Source organism: Telopea speciosissima, chromosome 2, assembly GCF_018873765.1.
Source record: "Telopea speciosissima isolate NSW1024214 ecotype Mountain lineage chromosome 2, Tspe_v1, whole genome shotgun sequence".
In the NCBI taxonomy this organism is placed as follows: domain Eukaryota; kingdom Viridiplantae; phylum Streptophyta; class Magnoliopsida; order Proteales; family Proteaceae; genus Telopea; species Telopea speciosissima.
This window is the reverse complement of record NC_057917.1, coordinates 18,830,078-18,848,558: the sequence shown is the minus strand read 5'-3', so window position 1 is coordinate 18,848,558 and position 18,481 is coordinate 18,830,078. Positions and strand designations below refer to the sequence as shown.

The 18,481-nt window shown below is 41.1% G+C and overlaps 1 protein-coding gene across 1 annotated transcript in view; it reads right to left on the bottom strand.

Moving 5' to 3' along the window:
- LOC122651403 (protein RETICULATA-RELATED 5, chloroplastic-like) overlaps positions 1-18,481 on the bottom strand; it is a 101,306-nt gene that overhangs the window by 7,079 nt on the left and 75,746 nt on the right. The window contains exon 7 of the mRNA XM_043844787.1: positions 15,048-15,164. Within this exon, the coding sequence (XP_043700722.1) occupies positions 15,048-15,164 (117 nt within the window). The remainder of the gene's footprint in view (positions 1-15,047; positions 15,165-18,481) is intronic.

The window sequence follows — 18,481 nt, the reverse complement described above, 5'->3', positions numbered from 1 at the left end:
AATTTTTTAACCTAGATAAGGACAAATGTCCTAACAGACAATGCCATTGGAATGGCGACTCTCCACCAATAGTAATTGCAGTAGCAGAACACATGGGGCAGCATCATAAAAGATAATATAGGCCATCTTTCTCATGCTCTCCACCAATCATCTTCCTCGTGTGAAGATCTTGAAAAAGACAGTGAGAAGGAAAAAATGTTATTGAGCAATTCAGATTTTTAGTGAGTTGACTAACTGAAAGAAGGTTTAAAGGAAATAGAGGTGCATGTAATATGGAAGAAAGAGAAAGGTTAGAGTTAAGGCAAATAGTACCATGCCCAGTAACTGGTGAAGAAGAGCCATTGGCAAGGATAATAGGTAGAGTGTGAGAATTAGATGAAATGGAACTGAAAAATAGATGACTTACAAGTCATGTGAGCGGAAGCCCCAGAATCAATAATCCAAGGTGTCACGACCTCTACTAATGGTGAATGCTGAGTTTTCCTCCGGAGTGGTGCCTGGTTTGGAAGTAGTAGAAACAATGCGCTGCAGCCTAGAGTACGTATCATTGAGTGAGGGGACTCATTCACCAGCCAGTAAGTGACCCTTCACAGCCTTCAAATTAGGACTCAACCCAGCCAAAAATTTTGATACAAAAAATTCGTTCCATTGAGCCTTCAATTTTTCAATATCAGTAGTAAGGGGCTAAAACACATTCAGCTCTTCAACAATCCCCTTAAAAGTACTGTAGTACTCCTGAAGTGACTTGTCAGCCTATTGGAATTGGAACAGCTTCTCATAAAGATCATAAATCCAGGTCATACTCTTCTCTTGAGAATATGTCTCCTTCAAGTCATCCCCCACTCCCTTCGCAGTCGTGTGAAACATGACATTGGAAGCAATATCAGGTTTCATGCTATTCCATAAGCAAATCAGAATAATTGCATTCTCCTTCACCCAGGTACAGTAGTCCTTCGAGTCTCAAGTGATGTAAATAAGTCACTTAAGGCTTATTTTAGTGGAAATAAGCTTTGGGTTGGGTTATATATGTGTTGGGCTTTTGATCCCATGGGTTTATTTTGTAATTGGTCAATTTAATGGGCCTAAACTATGGGTAGAAAGTAGGAAAAAGGGATTTACTTCCTTAGTTTAGTTAGAGTCCTATATTGAGTTTGTTTTCTTTATTATTTCACTTTCTTAGTCAATTTTGGTTACCTTATTAGTTAAGGATAGGGTTAGGCCTTTTCTTTTTAGTGTCTAAGTCTATTTTTGAGTCTTCTATATAAGTTTGTAAAGGAGGCCAGCATTGAACACGAATTTGATTAATGAAATATTGGCTTTAGCCTTTGTTAAAAAATCCTGAGATAGGTTGGGTGAGATGCCCAGGGCGAGCTGAGATAGCCATCCCCTTCCCCAACCCCCTCCATCGATTTCCAATCAAGCTCCATTCAAGTTTCAATTCTGCCATAGCTGATCTCTTGAAGAAAAATATTCAGTTGCTGGAAATTCTCTGCAAGGTTCAAGATATTTTCAAACAAGAAGTCTAAAATTGAAATTCTGCAATTATTCTTCTTCCCTTCTAGAAGGTTACATGCATGGCGAGAATTCTGCCCAGCCAAATCTAACTGTTAGAACCTACTGAAATTTTGATCGAATCTTCCTCCAACCCTAAGAGAGACTTGATTCAAATTTCATTATCATCTACACAGCTGATTCTACGAAATTACCCTTTTACCCCTCAATCCTATTTCTACTAGGATTCCTCAATAATTTCAGATTTAGTCATCAGATTTTACTATAACTTTCAGCATCTCTTCTCTCCCATATAATCCACTCTCTCCTAACTTAACCTTAACATCTAACCCTAGTTTCACAATTTCACCTAATTTGACCTAGCTGATTTTCCCAATCCATAGCAGATCTTGGTTATTGGTTGTAGTTGGTTTCCTACCAATCTAGAATTACATTAGGAAGAGCAGAAGTAATATAACTAAGTTTGTCCTTAGCCATAATGTAGAGACGGACAGCTTGTGCCCAAAAAAGATAATTGGAACTCCCCTTGAGTTTAATGGATGTAATCTGCATATTGACATTATCTGTGGTATTCTTCGTATCAGCCATAGTAAGGGTATTGTTTCAATAATTGATAAAGGCAGCAGCAATGATTTTTGAAGATGTAAACTAGGAGCAGCAACACACACTGACTCCAGTAGTATTAGAGGCTTCAACAAGGGCCAGAAGCAACAAACCAACAGCAGCCAGAAAACAAAACCTGAAGGAACAGGTCAAGAAGAGATCGAACTCAAATTTCGGAAAGAATGTCACCCGCTTCAATTATGTAGCATAGGCAGGGAATTTGATGTGCAATCAATTGCAATTAATAACTAGGAACCACAGCACCACAATCTTCAATCAGCATAACTTCAACACAGCTACACAGAAGAGATCGATTTTTTTCAGGGTTTTTGCCTAGAATCGATATTTGCAGTCCTTGGCAGTAGGCAATATAATCTTCAAATCAGCAAGCATCAGTAGTGTAGGTAGGGATAAAACACTCTATTAATAATGAAAGGAGTAATTTTAACTCATAGTAGAACTGTAGAAGCAGCAATAGGTGGCTACACACCACAAGGGAAAATCAAGAAAGGGAGGTCAGCAGAAAAATTGTGGAAGGGACGCTAATCTGATTATAAAAGCTTTGATACCATGTTAGAAAATCAGAATCTTATAATCAGATTAGAAGAAACAGAGAAAGAAGAGAAGAAGAGAACCACGCAAGCTTCAAAGGTGGGAGAGAACCTGCAGTTAGGATTTAAAGGTGAATAGATTCTAGTAATGGAGGAGAGCTTTACAGCAAGAAGGAGAAGAAGAAGAGAAGAGAACAGAAGAAGAGAAGAAGAGAGGATGAGGGAATCGTATGTGTTAGGAAAGAATTCTCCTAACACCTATTTACTTTACATTACTAAAAAACACTTTAGGGAATTACAAAGACCTCCTTGGGGAGGTAAAAGATAAAAAGAAATAAAAGTTAAAATTACAACTCTAGTGACTTATAACAAAGACATGGACTAAAGTACCCCTAATACATAAACTCTAACTCTCCCCCTCAAGCTGGAGAATAAATGTCATACATTCCCAGCTTGCACAACAAGGTACTAAATAGGCCAGGGATGAGACCCTTGGTGAAGATATCTGCTACTTGATCACCTGTCTTCACAAAAGGAGTACAAATGCAACCAGAATCCAGCTTCTCTTTGATGAAATGTCGATCAACCTCAATATGTTTGGTTCGATCATGTTGAACCGGATTGTGGGCAATACTTATAGCAGCCTTTTTGTCACAATAGAGTCTCATTGGTCCTTTTGTGTCAAAACTCAAGTCTTGAAGTAGTCTCTTTAGCCATATAAGTTCACACACTCCATGAGCCATGGCTCTAAACTCTGCCACCGCGCTAGATCTAGCTACAACTGGTTGTTTCTTGCTCCTCCAGGTAACTAGATTACCACCCACAAAAGTGCAGTATCCAGAAGTAGATCTCCTGTCAGAGACTGAACTAGCCCAATCAGCATCTGTGTAACCTTCGATCTGCAAACTGTCATGCCTGGCAAATAGAAGACCCTTTCTTGGGCAGGATTTCAAGTATCTAATGATGCGATACACTGCATCCAGATGTCCACTCCTAGGAGAATGCATAAACTGACTCACCACTCTTATTGCATAAGTGATGTCTGGTCGAGTTAAGGAGAGAGAGATTAGTTTCCTAACTAATCTTTGATACTTGCCTGCATCTATGAGAGGAGAACCACATTCATCATCAAGCTTGTGATTCGGATCAATTGGAGAGGTTGCTGGTTTACACTCCAACATTCCTGTCTCTTTCAGAAGGTCCAATACAAATTTGCTCTGGCATATGTTGATTCCTTTCCTTGATCTAGATATCTCAATACCCAAGAAATATTTGAAGAGTCCAAGGTCTTTGATCTCAAATTGTTTAGCCAGATAAGACTTCAATCTATTTATCTCAGCAACATCATTCCCAGTTACTACAATGTCATCAACATAAACAATGAGAGCTGTGACTGTACCATTTCCTCTCCTGATAAACAAAGTGTGGTCAGCTTGACTCTGGTAATATCCATTCTTTAGGATGGTTTGTCTAAATCTCTCAAACCAGGTCTTAGGAGACTGTTTGAGGCCATAGAGAGCTTTCTTTAAGAGACACACTTTCCCTTCAGCTGAGGGACACTTAAAACCAGGAGGGGGCTGCATGTATACTTCTTCTGCTAAATCTCCATGAAGAAATGCATTCTTCACATCTAATTGGTATATTGGCCAATCTTTATTGGCTGCTACTGACAGAAGAACCCGGATTGAGTTATGCTTGGCTACAGGGGCAAAGGTCTCTTGGTAGTCAATACCATACACTTGACTGTACCCCTTTGCAACCAGTCGAGCTTTATATCTTTCCACTGTACCATCTGATCTATACTTGATGGTATAAACCCATCTGCATCCAACTGGAATTCTCCCCCTGGGAAGATTAACCAGTGTCCAAGTATTATTCTTCTCCAAGGCCACCATTTCCTCAGACATTGCTTGCATCCATTTTGGATCGGATAAGGCTTCTGTGACATTTTTGGGAATGGAAGAAGACTCAAGGGCAGTAGAAAAGGCAATACCTGTAGGAGAAATAGAGTCATAGGAAACAAACTGGGCTATGGGGTTAGTACAAGCTCTCTTCCCCTTTCTCATAGCAATGGGATGATCTAATTCAGAAGGAGAAGTATTACCTAATTGAGGAGGATGAGACTGAGGATGTGGATCCAAAGAGGGGTTTTGGGTTGTTTTCCCTGCAATGCATACCAGGGTTGCTTTCCTTTTCCCTTCAACAAGCATTCACCTCTTGTGAATACAACATCTTTGAATCTTATTCCCTTATATTCTTTTTTTCTGCTAGCATCACCACCACTGCTAGCATCAATATCAACAACACCATCAGCATCAACAACATCCACTTCTTTGTATTTTCCAATATCAAATAGGAATGGGGAAGTGGAGGTAAGTAAGGGAGATAGAAAAGGAATGACATCAGCATCCTGTTCACTTCTAGTACTCTCCCCCTGAAGAGGACGCTGAGGAGAAGAAAAGTAAGGAATAGACTCAAAGAAGGTAACATCTTTGGAGAGAAGTCGCCTTCGGGAAGGAGGATGGTAACACTTATACCCTTTGGTTGAATCAGAGTAGCCCAAGAAGATGCACTTGAGAGCTTTGGGGTCAAGCTTTGTGCGGGCTGCTTTGTTGACATGAACATAACAAACACAACCAAAGACTTTTGGAGGCAAGGAGAAGACTGAGGATTGAGGAGAAAGGAGTGCCAAGGGAGATTTGGAGCAAAGGAGTGGAGATGGCATCCGGTTAATAAGGAAGGCAGCAGTAAGAAGTGCATCAGACCAAAAAGTCTTAGGCACATGCATACCAAATAGAAGACTCCTGGTGATTTCCAACAAGTGGCTGTTTTTTCTCTCAGCCACCCCATTTTGTTGAGGGGTGTCAACACATGCCAGTTGGTGGATAATGCCATTATCAGTAAAGAACTGTCGGAGCCCCCCATACATGTACTCACCCCCCTTATCAGACCTAACAATTTGAATTCGAGTACCAAACTGAGTACTGATAAAGTTATAAAAGCTCTTGAAGGCATCACAGACATCATTCTTTTGTTTCAACAAAACAGTCCAAGTGGATCGAGAATAGTCATCCACAAATGAAACAAAGTAACGAAAACCAGACAAAGAAGTAGTGGGAGAAGGTCCCCAAACATCAGAATGAACAAGAGAAAAAGGAACTGTTGATCTATTACCATGATAAGGATAAGATGTTCGACAATGTTTAGCAAAAATACATGATTCACACTGAAAAACATAAGAAGAAGGAAAAGAAGTAAACAAATGGGGTAACTGTCTCCTCATAACAACAAAAGAGGGATGACCCAAACGTTGATGCCAAAGCATTACAGACTCCAAAGTACTACGGTCACTCCGACCACAAACATAAGTCAGAAGAGATGAATCAGGTAACCGTGGTTCAAGAAGGTAGAGTCCTCCTTTCTCAGTCCCACTGCCAATAACCCTCTTTGTCTCCAAATCTTGAAAAGACAATAGGAAGGAAAGAAAGTGACACAACAATTTAGGGATTTGGTTAGGTGACTTACTGATAATAGGTTAGTAGCAAAATCAGGGACATGAAGAACAGACTCAAGAGAAAGAGAGGTAATAACCCTCACATTACCCTTACCAGAGACAGAAGAAAGGGAACCATCAGCAACCCTTACCTTGTCCCGGCTAGAGCAAATGGAATAGGAATCATAATACTGTGACTTACCAGTCATGTGGTCAGAGGCTCCGGAGTCAATGATCCAAGTAGGAGCAGTAGGAGCGGCAGATGAGACCTGCAGAGCTGAGGCAGAAGCAGTGGACCCTCCAGGGGTAAAACTAGTAGAGGAATGACCAATGTGGGACATCAGCCGGCGGAGGGCTACAATATCATCCTGTGAAAGAGAATCAAGAGCAAACTGGGATCTAGATGTCTCAGTCTCAGATGTCACAGAGTGAGCCCTAGCTCCCCCTTGCTTGCCACCCCGAGCACCAGATGAACCACCACGCATACCTGGGGGCTGCCCATGAAGGTCCCAACATCTATCCTTGGTGTGTCCCAGTTTTCCACAATGATCACATTTAAATCTCTCACGGTGATCTCTACGAGTTGGCCCTTGGCCTTTCCCCCCAGTTTTCCAGTCTCTGTGGGAACTAGAAACAAGAGCAGATTTCTCCATTGATGGTGCAGTATCCATGGTTGCTCTCCCGGTTTCCTCACTTTGCAAGTAACTACATACTTCATCCAAGGATGGAAGGGGAGACCTCCCTAGGATCTGTAGACAAATGGGCTCATGCTCGGGATTGAGTCCACCAAGTAGAGAGAAGATCCTTTCAGCTTCCTGGTTCTTGTAGACCTTAACTTCATCTTCAGAATTGGACAGCCGAAGGTACCTGCAGTGATCATATTCCTGCCACAGCCTAATAACAGTGTTGTAGTAATCAGAGATGCTCCTCTCACCCTGCTTCATATTGATAACCTTTTGGTGAATTTAGTCACCAACTCGATCAAAGGTTCTGGTAATACTATCCCACATATCCTTTGCAGTCTCCTTGTCCATAAATCTCCTACTTATTTCAGGTTTCATGGAGAAGACCAGCCAAGTCATAACGGTGGAGTTCTCAGTCTCCCATTTCAGGTATCCTGGATCAGTAGTAGCGGGCTCCTTAATAGAGCCAGTAATATACCCCAACTTTCCTCTACTTCTCAGAGACATCTTCACAGAACGAGACCAGTCCAAGTAGTTGGTTGTGTCCAACTTCACAACCGATATTTGGGTGTTGGGGTTATCATAGGAAGCCATAGTGGGGATACCACTAGCCGGAAGTGGTCCACTAACCTCAGAATCAGCCCCAGAAATAGTAGACATGGTACCAAAAAACCAAACAAATCAAAATGTTGTCTTGCACAAGTGTGGAGTAAACTCTACCCAAACACAGGCAAGATACCCAACAAACAAAGGGCAATACACTGCCCACCAAATTAGAAAGGTGTCTTGCACAAATGGGGAGTAAACTCTACCCAAACATAGGCAAGATATCCAGCAAACAAGGGGCAATACACTGCCCAAGTAGTCACAACAGTTAAAAAGGAGGATAAATCCTTCACAAAAATTAAATCAAACACCTCATGTGCAGCCCAACTTCATTCACAGCAGCCATACACCACATAACAGCCAAAAAACTTTAAAAGAACCTCAGTGCATAATACCCAACAAGTGTAACAAGATGTAGACCTTCCAATCTTATCAGCTAATAACCATCTCAATGCATTGGTTTCCAAAAAAGAAGTCAAATAAGAAGCAGAAACAGAGCCGGCGGAATTACTGTAGCAGGAGCAAAAAAAAGGAGTTGCAGACCTTGGGCTGTCTTCCTTTGCAACCAAGCTTTTGGGGGTTTGAAAGGGGACCCTAAGACAACTTGAATGGGCCAAGTACCACCTCCAACAAAGCTCTGATGAGGAAGAAGAAGAGCATTTTCAGTTCTCGGGGTTACTGTTCACGGAACAGTAATCTGGGCTGTCTTTCTTTGATTTGAGCTGCAAACTGCCCAATGTCTTCCTTCAAACTTCTCAAACTTCTTGTGAATGACCTTCTTGATGATGAGAGAACTTCATTAGATTACTTTTGTGTATTTCTTTACATGGTATAACCTCCTATTGGAACCCTCTACATTTTCTAGGGTTCCAAAGAAGGATACAAGGCAGCTAGAACCCTAGTCGACTCTCAAACCTAGCTCTGATACCAAGTTAGGATTTAAAGGTGAATAGATTCTAGTAATGGAGGAGAGCTTTACAGCAAGAAGGAGAAGAAGAGAAGAGAACAGAAGAAGAGAAGAAGAGAGGATGAGGGAATTGTATGTGTTAGGAGAGAATTCTCCTAACACCTATTTACTTTACATTACTAAAAAACACTTTAGGGAAATACAAAGACCTCCTTGGGGAGGTAAAAGATAAAAAAAATTAAAAGTTAAAATTACAACTCTAGTGACTTACAACAAAGACATGGACTAAAGTACCCCTAATACATAAACTCTAACACCTGCGGCTAGAACAGAATGTTCTACTGCAGGTCTGTCCCTCTCTATTAATAATAAAACATAATAAGAGGATAGGGCAATACTGCCCCTATAACCACTTGACATTACATAGACCTCAAGAACTAATAGAAAAAAGAAAAAGAAAGACTAAACTGCCCTTAGTTCCTGACGCTAATACTTCAACATACATTATTCTCCATTTTATTGTTAATGCATGATATATGTTATTTATTGCTTGTCTATATTGTTTTTTGTGCCAAAAGTGTATTTCCATGTGTATTTTGATCATTTTCATGCGTTTCTGCACCGTTCGATATGTGTCTCCGATACGATACAATACGTCTCTTAAAATCACCCGACCGATATGATACCCGATACGATATCAGAGTAAAAATAATCAAGACTGTATGGCATTAGCATTATGAAACAGCACAAAGTAATCAGCAATGAATATATAAAGCAACACAAAAGATAACAAAGTCTATGTTATGTAAACAGCCTTGAATATAAATGCTTGAGTGATCTAAATCGATCACCCAACCCCTTTATTTATAATAACAGAATTACAACTAGTCACAATGAAAGTAGGAATGCCACCCTTGCTTATTCCTATTAGGAATTCCTATTCCCACTAGGAATTCCAAATAGAGATCGGCTGAAGGGGGAAAAATACAGAAAAAGAGATAAAACTAATAAAACTAGAACTAAATTACCCCTATCGGGTAAAGTAGCTTATTTTAATACTCCCCCTCAAGTTGGAGCATAAATATCAACCATGCCCAACTTGACAAGAATAGGATGAAAAACCTTCCCACTTAAGGCTTTAGTAAACACATCAGCGAGCTGGTCAGCAGATTGCACAAAAGGAACACACACAAGCCCTCCTTCCAACTTCTCTTTAATAAAATGCCTGTCAACCTCCACATGCTTGGTACGATCGTGCTGAACAGGGTTGTGAGTAATGCTAATAGCAGCCTTATTGTCACAATATAATATCATGGGAAGATGAACAGGAGTACCAATATCTAGTAATAAACCTTTGAGCCAAAACATCTCACAAATACCTTGTGCCATAGCATGCAACTCAGCTTCAGCACTAGACCTTGCCACTACGTTCTGCTTTTTACTACGCCATATAACAAGGTTGCCACCAACAAATGAGCAATAGCCAGAAATGGACTTTCTATCAGAGGAACCAACCCAATCTGCATCAATATATGCTTCAACACGAAGATGGCCATTCGGAGACAAAAGAATTCCTTTTCCCGGTACTGACTTTAAATACCGAAGGATCCGGATAACAGCATCCATGTGAGAGGAATGCGGATCATGCATGAACTGACTGACCATACTTACAGATACTGCTATGTCAGGTCTTGTATGAGACAGATAAATGAGCTTACTAACCAATCTTTGATAGCGACCTTTGTCGATCGGTGTTCCCTCCTTTTCTTTAAGTCTGGTAGTAGCATCCATAGGTGTATCAGAAGGATGACACCCTAACATCCCAGTCTCAGTCAATAAATCTAGGATGTACTTCCTTTGAGAAAGAAATATGCCTTTAGAAGACCGAGCAACTTCTATCCCTAGAAAGTACTATAGGTTTCCCAGATCCTTTATTTCAAATTCTTGCCCAAGGTAAGTCTTCAACTGGGTGATCTCGTGATTGTCATTCCCGGTCACCACAATATTATCCACATAAACTATGAGGATGGTTACCTTTTCACCATTCTTCTTGATAAACAGGGTATGATCAGCATTGCTCTGCTTATAACCCGCAGAGACCATTGCCTTGTGAAATCGTCCAAACCAAGCACGGGGGGACTGTTTCAGCCCGTATAAAGCACGCTTCAATTTACAAACTTTCCCGCTGGTTTTATCACAAGAGAAACCTGGTGGAGTGTCCATATACACTTTTTCGTCAAGTTCTCCATGGAGGTATGGACACTTTTTCGTCAAGTTCTCCATGGAGGAAGGCATTCTTCACATCTAATTGTTGTAATTCCCAACCTAGATTCACTGCACAAGAAAGTAGCACTTTGACTGTGTTTAGCTTTGCAACTGGTGCAAAAGTCTCCTGATAATCGATCCCATAAGTCTGAGTAAATCCTTTTGCAACCAAACGTGCTTTGTATCGATCCATACTACCATCTACCTTCTATTTCACCATAAACACCCACTTACATCCAATTGGTTTCTTTCCTGGAGGAAGAACCACAAGCTCCCATGTATCATTCTTTTTTAAGGCTTGCATTTCTTCCATCATTGCTGTTTTCCACTTTCCATCTGTAAAAGCTTCCTGCCAATTTTGGGGAATATTAACAGAAGAAAGAGAAGAGACAAATGTACGAAAGGATGGAGAAAGGGAATCATAAGAGACTAAATGAGAAATAGGATGCTGGGTACAAGCCCGAATACCTTTACGATGAGCAATAGGTAAATCAGGAAAAGAAGGAGAAGATATGTTACCTGGAGATTCATCTGGTTCCAGGGCCGACAACTGTGGTGGTACTGGTGCTGCAGTGGATGGGAGCTGCATGTATTTGGAAGGAATGTCCCTTGTGATAGGTTTTGAGATTAGAGTCATTAATTTTCTTCTGAAATTCCCTAATGGTTTGTTGGACTGGAGTCATCTCCCCCTGAAGGGAATTGTCACCAATAGGATTTTCAGCATCGTCTAAGTTCTCCCCCTGGGGAAAATCTGGTCGGGCACTAGCAGAGGGAAGAGGGGTGGAAGCAATAGTCAGTTGAGGGGTGGGATCAATAGGTGGTTGGACCCGGGTCAGGGTCTATACCGGAAGGTCAACCATCACATCTTCACTGAAAGTCTCCCCCTGAAGAGGTGTGGATTGATAATAAGAGAGAGTTTCATGAAAGACAACATCCATATTGGTGAAGGTACGACTTGTAGCAGGATGGTAACACTTATATCCCTTTTAGGATGGAGAATATCCCAAGAAAATACAACAGACCCCACGGGGTTCGAGCTTGCCAGGAGAGCGGGTATCCCGAACATAATAGACACAACCAAAAACCTTAGGTGGGACGACAAAGGAGGAAGAACCCTGCAGTAAAGAGGCAGGGTTGTCAGAGTCAAGGACTCGGGTAGGGAGCCTATGGATGAGATAGACAGCAGTCAGGACAGCATCTCCCCAATATTGGGAAGGGACAGAATGGGCAAACATAATAGCCCGAATAACCTCAAGGAGGTGGCGATTTTTCCTTTCAGCTACACCATTTTGAGCTGGGGTATCGACACAACTGGTTTGATGGAGTATACCATGGGCAGCAAGGTAGTGTTGGAACTGACCATCCATGTATTCTTTGCCATTGTCACTCCTCAATATCTTGAGAGTGGCATTGTATTGAGTTTAAATCATCTTATGAAAATTTTGAAAACAAGAAAAAACTTCACTTTTGTTGTGCATTAAATAGACCCACGTACTCCTAGAATAACAATCAATAAAAGAAACAAACCAACGATGGCCTTTGAGAGATGGTTTTCGGCTAGGACCCCAAACATTAGAATGAATAAGATTAAAAGGAGAAGAACTTCTTTTATTAGAAATGGAATAAGTAGAACGATGTTGTTTAGCCAAAACACAGGCTTCACAAAAAAATTCGTTTCTATGACATTCTTTAGCTAATGCTGGAAACAAAAGGGATAATGTTCCTAAAGGGGGGTGACCTAGTCTGTTATGCCATTGTTGAAGTTCAGAAGAAACTAGCGAGCTTTGATGTATAGGAGAAGCCAAAGATGGAGGTGAAGTACGACTCCCATTATCAAGCAGGTACAATCCACCATGCATCTTACCACATTCAATCGTCGCCCCCGTTGCCAGACTACTGATGGAAAGAAGATTAATGGTAAATTTAGGAATATGTAAAACAGGGGTAAGGAAGGAGTGCAACTGATAGAGCCCTTCCCAGAGATAGAAGAGAGAGAACCATCAGCCACCCGTACTTTATCTTTACCAGATGTAGGAGAGTAACGAGTAAAGAGGCTGGAGGATTTAGTCATATGATCAGTGGCACCGGAGTCTATGATCCAGGGAGAGGAGACTACCGATGCACAATGACCAGCAAAAGAAATACCTGAGTGGGCTAAATGTGAACCCGGAAGAGTGGAAGAACTGGCAGGTGTTGATGTAGTAGAAGTAGCAGAAGCCTGTAACATACGACGGAAAGCCTAAAGTTCATCCTTGGACAGTCCAGTGTCAGTAGAAGGAGCAGGAATGACAGCCTCAGTATGATTAGCTTTGTTTTTCGATTTTCGAGCAGCACGTTTAGCATCAAAGTCGGCTGGTTTGCCATGTATCTTCCAACAGGTGGCCTTAGTGTGCCATAATTTGCCACAATGCTCACATTTAATTGCTGTTTTCTCAGATCTAGAAGTATCAGCAACCGAAGGAGTAGAACCAGCCCCAGTGTGCAAGGCTGATCGATCAGGAAGTGTAGTGTTAAGCATAGCAGTTCTTCGGCGATCTTCACTGTTAACCAAAGCATAGGACTGTTCCAATGTAGGGAAAGGATTCTTGCCTAGAATCTGAACCCTAATTGGGTCGTATTCCACATTAAGGCCAGCCAAAAAATCATAAACCCGAATTTTATCGACATGCTTTCTGTAGGCAGCAATGTCAGTGGCATTAGTGGGCTGATAATCAGAGTAATGATCAATTTCTTGCCAGCACTTGCGGAGTTCAGCATAGTATTGAGGGATGGATAAATCATTCTGCTTGGTGTCATGAATTTTTTTTCTTAATTCATATACCTAAGCATCATTCCCTACTTGTGAATAGGTAGGTGTCTTTGGCAGCCTTCCATATCTGGGCAGTAGTGTCTAGGAGAAGGTAACCCGGTGCAATTAAAGGATGCATAGAATGAATAAGATATGACATGACCACGGAGTCAGTAGACAACCATTTAGTTAGAGCAGCTCCTTCTTCAGTAGGGATGGGAGTAGTGCCTGTAAGGTGTTCTGTGTAGCCACGGCCAGCAATCGTAAGGTAAGTGGATCTTGACCACATTAGATAATTTGTCCCATCTAGTTTGGTGGGAGAAGCAAAAGGAAGATACTCTGGTCGAGAAGATCCATTAGAGTCGGCTGAAGTGATGTCAGACATCATGTAAGTGTAGAAGACACGGATTTTTAAATTCCCACAAATTTAACCGTCAGAAATGGCTCAAACTAGGATCGAATTCCCTGCAGGTGGTGGGGAATAAGCCCTCAAAAAATCAGAAACTTCTGATGATGAAATAAGAAACCCTAACAGGGCTGGTACCAGAATCGATTAGAACCCTGGGTTTTGAAACTGTAGGAGTTCCAACCGTCAGAATAGGCTGCAACAGTGATCGAGTATTTCCCTTGTAGTGGAGAAGTTACCCTCCAAAAATTGACCCCTTCTGATGAGCCAATAAGAAGCCCTAAATTTTAAAAAATTTAGGAATAGCTGAATGCAAAGCAAGCGCAGGTTTGAATCTGATGTAGTTTGGATTCAAAGCTGCAATCTGAAAGTAAGTAAGGTGTAGATAAATAAGGGCAGGGATCAATCTCCAAAGATAATACAGAAATCCAGCTTGAAAAAGGTAGCAGCTCGATCTCCAAGGTTTGGAGGAAACCTACGGCAGATTCTGATCACACCCAAGTTTGTATGATCTTCAGTGAGGTGTCATTGAGGGCAGCAGCTAAATCTTCATTGGATCACCTCAAAGTTGCTGCCCTGAATGAGATAGAGAGTCCGAGAGTGGCAGAGAAGAAGGAAACCACAAGCCGAGAGAATTGGAGAAGAAAAACCAAAAAAAATCGAGGGGGCTGATCTTCAGATCAGAGGTGGCTCTGATACCATGTAAACAGCCTTGAATATGAATGCTTGAGTGATCTAAATCGATCACCCAGCCCCTTTATTTATAATAACAGAATTACAACTAGTCACAATGAAAGTAGGAATGCCACACTTGCTTATTCCTATTAGGAATTCCTATTCCCACTAGGAATTCCAAATAGAGATCGGCTGAAGGGGGAAAAATACAGAAAAAGAGATAAAACTAGTAAAACTAGGACTAAATTACCCCTATCAGGTAAAGTAGCTTATTTTAACATGTTATTTAGCACATAAACAGAATGCAAGATTACAGAGTCTAAGCTTAATATCCGGCAGGTTGCAAAATCATAGAACATGCTTTATGCACTCAACAAAAGCAAGCCTCAAGGCTTCAACAAATTTGCAGTAATGTCCAATAGAGAAATTAAATACAAGGATTCTGAGAGACTCAGAGGGCAACTTCTGATGATCTCAGTGGCAATGCATCTCAATAAACAAAAGTAGTGCATAATGTCAAAATATAAACCATTACTCCTCTATAAGTCAAATTCTAACCTGAGTTCCCCAGTAGGAGTTGATTGTCCGAACAAGAAAAGATAGCATATTTACAAATAATGGTTGAGATGATAGCAAGTAATCTGAAATCCGATGTTCCACTATTCCAGCAATAACCTGCAAGAAAATATACTTTGAATTTAAGAATTACATTAACAGAGGTTAAAGGACAGCATCAAAGGAAGAAAAAGAAATTGTATTTTCCCTATATAAACGAAAAACTAAGGTACAAGCACATTATTTTTGATACATTCTAATTTCACTATTCATAACAAAACCTGATACGGAGAATAAAGGGGTTCTCTAAAGAGTGAAAAAAAAGTGAGGCTGTGAGAGTCATCGACCAGGTCATGAGAAAGATCTGTAAGCCTGAGAAATAATGCAGAAGTTCGAAGACATAGATTGTACTAAGAGCATGTTTAGGTATGCTTTTGATGCCTTCTGCACCAGCCAATGTTGACCAGGTCATGAGAAAGATCTGTAAGCCTGAGCAATAATGCAGAAGTTAGAAGACATAGATTGTACTAAGAGCATGTTTAGGCAAGCTTTTGGTGCCTTCTGCACCAGCCAATGTTGACTGGTGCAGACCTTGGTCAAAAAATGTTGATCAGTCAGCGGGACAGGCAACTTTCCATCAGTACGGCATGATGGGCCGGACCGGCCCAGACCCAAAAAGTGGTGGGACATCTGACCTTGTCTTTGCTATTAAAAAAAAAAGAAAAAGAAACAAAAACAGCAATTGGAGGTGCCATGTTCACCGAGGTATTTGGTAAGTTCTCTATGTCTCTCCTCTGTGCCCTCTCTTGTTGAGACATTGCATATTTCATGTGTTTTTGGTGATTCCTACAATCCTACCAGTGTCTTAAAGTGAAAAAGCCTACTATACTAGTTTTATCTAACCTCACTCTATAAAGTTTCATAGTGTGTAGTGGTTCTTGGATGGTCAAGCTTCAATCAATGCGTTTGGCCTTCCATCCATGGCAACAAGTGGCAACCTCAATGGTTATCATTAGCCCTTGTCTATGTCCATCCCAAGGCATGAAGTGTTCATACACTTTAATAAGTCCCATCGATGGCATGTGGTGACAACTATTATTTGGTATAAAGCACCTCAGTAAAATCACCTTGTGGCTTGATGATGTGAAGCCGAATGGAGATATCAAGCTTCCTTCAGTAAGACCATCTTGAGATCATTAGGGCAAGAAAGAGGATATACTTCAAGCCGACATTCTCTAGATTTAGGATTTATTTTGTAAATTGTAATCGTTTGATGTAATCCTAAGTATGTATGTGTTAAAACGAAATCGTACAAGATGGTCAAATTTGAGATCGAAGAGAACAACAATCAAGACAATCGCAAACACAAACATATTTACGTGGTTCGGTTTCGCGATAAACCTACATCCACCGGAAGAGCAGCGGCTAACTTTTCATTAAGCAAGATGAAGATACAAGTTATTTCGTCTAACCCTAGAATGAGAGAAAGTGCCTTATATATACGGCTACAAAAATATCGGCCCAATCCTCCTCGTCACGAACTAAATCTCAACTTTTTTCTCCCTTCGGATCGCGTCACAAAATATGTTGGGTCAGATCGGATCCGCATCGCACTCAGATCCTTAGAATACAAGACATACTCAACAGTATGTAAGGTGATTCTCACACTACGACTCCAAGACTCGCCTAACCAAAAAGCCCTGACTAACCCTCAATGGTATACTCGGACTTAAGGATTTTTGGGAAATGGCCTGGGGAAACATAATGCATGAAAATGTGTTTTTTGACTTAGAAAGTGACCAAAACATGATAACATCACTTAATTCAAAAACATCGGGTGTTACACACCCAAAAAGTCCTACCGATCAATGTTTCCTGAGACCACCCTGTTCTCAAGCAGGGAGGCGGCCGGTCGAAATACCAGTCGACTGCTGATTGACTGATTGAATCCACCGGTCTGAAAACAGCTTGTTTTTATAATGGTCATATTGATGTGGTCGACCACTTAGAGAAACTAGTCAACCAGTACCTGAGAAATTACAGCCGTTGGGTCCCTCTTTAGTCAAGTCTTTTGAGATCCCTTTGAACATTATTTAAAAGACTTGTGGGAGCCACATTCACCTAACTTTTGCACTTGAATATCATTACTGAGTCTTAGATCCCAAGTTGTTGAGAATCATTAAGTGTTCTTAATCTCCTACCTTCTTAGAGGTTTCACTTTGAGCATTCATTTTGTACATCTTGGCTTTTGAGCTTTATATCTTCATCTTCTCTGTTCAAGAGAGTTGTAAGGTTGTTAGTGGTGAGCCTAGGAAACCACTAGGTTTGAATGTGAAACCAAGCACTTGGGTTGTTGATCTTGGAAAAACAATAGTGAAGGCTTGATCAATGCCATTGCAAAATTGATCGGTTCAGTGGAAAATCCAGGGTGGAATCTCTTGGTAGTGGACGTAGACAAGTTGCCAAACTACTCTAAATCTATTGTGTTGTGTCACCTTATCTCTTTTCCTCCTCAATTGTGATGTAGATTGAATCATGAAGAAGAGAAGGAAAATAGAATTCAGAAGAAAGTTACTGTTCACATGAACAGTGTCACAGCCCATATTTGTCTTTTGTGGGAATGGTTTTTAGAAGATCTTGTGGGCCCATTGGAGATATCAAGTGGAGAAATATTCTATCCTAATGCTGCCATAGTTTAGTTTCTATTTTCAGTTTTAGAAAGTAGATTTTATTTCATTGCAATAGAATATTAGGTAGTAACTAATCAGTCTTTCTATTTCATGTTATAGCAATAGGGAGACTTGATTTCTACTTTTGTTTTGTTGTAATATGGGTTCAGGGGTAGAATAGTCATAAGGGTATTTCTATCCTTGTACTCGTTCTAGAATGTTCTTCTCTTTATTATAAATAAAGATGGTTGTAGTGACTCTGACTAAAGCTAGTATTCACGGAATTCAACATGGCATCAGAGCCAAAAATATTCCGGGGATATGGGAATTAAAATTTTTTCCCTTTTTTTCTTTTTTCTCTCTCTCGGTTCGTGATTCTGCCTTAAGGAAGCCTATTGCCAGCCCCTCCACCACCTAGCGCCACCCCTGACAGGTCCTCCACCACCTCCCACCGCCTTTGCCAGCCTCCACCAGGCCCTCCACAACCTTCCGCCTCCTACACCAAGCTCCACCAGCCCTCCATCACCTCCACTAGGCCCCAACAGCCTACCCACCACCTCCGCCAGGCCCCGAAGGCCTCTTCTCTCCCTTTCGCCGTACCCCACCAGTCCCGCAGGCCTCTCGCCTCTTTCTTCTTTTGCGAGAGGCTTCTCCCTTGCTGCCTTTTTCCTAAAACCCCTTTGGTGGTGAGTTGACTCCCACCGAGGGTTTTTTACCTTCCCTCCTTATGTTCTAAATTTTTTTTTGGGGGATTTATTTCTGTTTTTT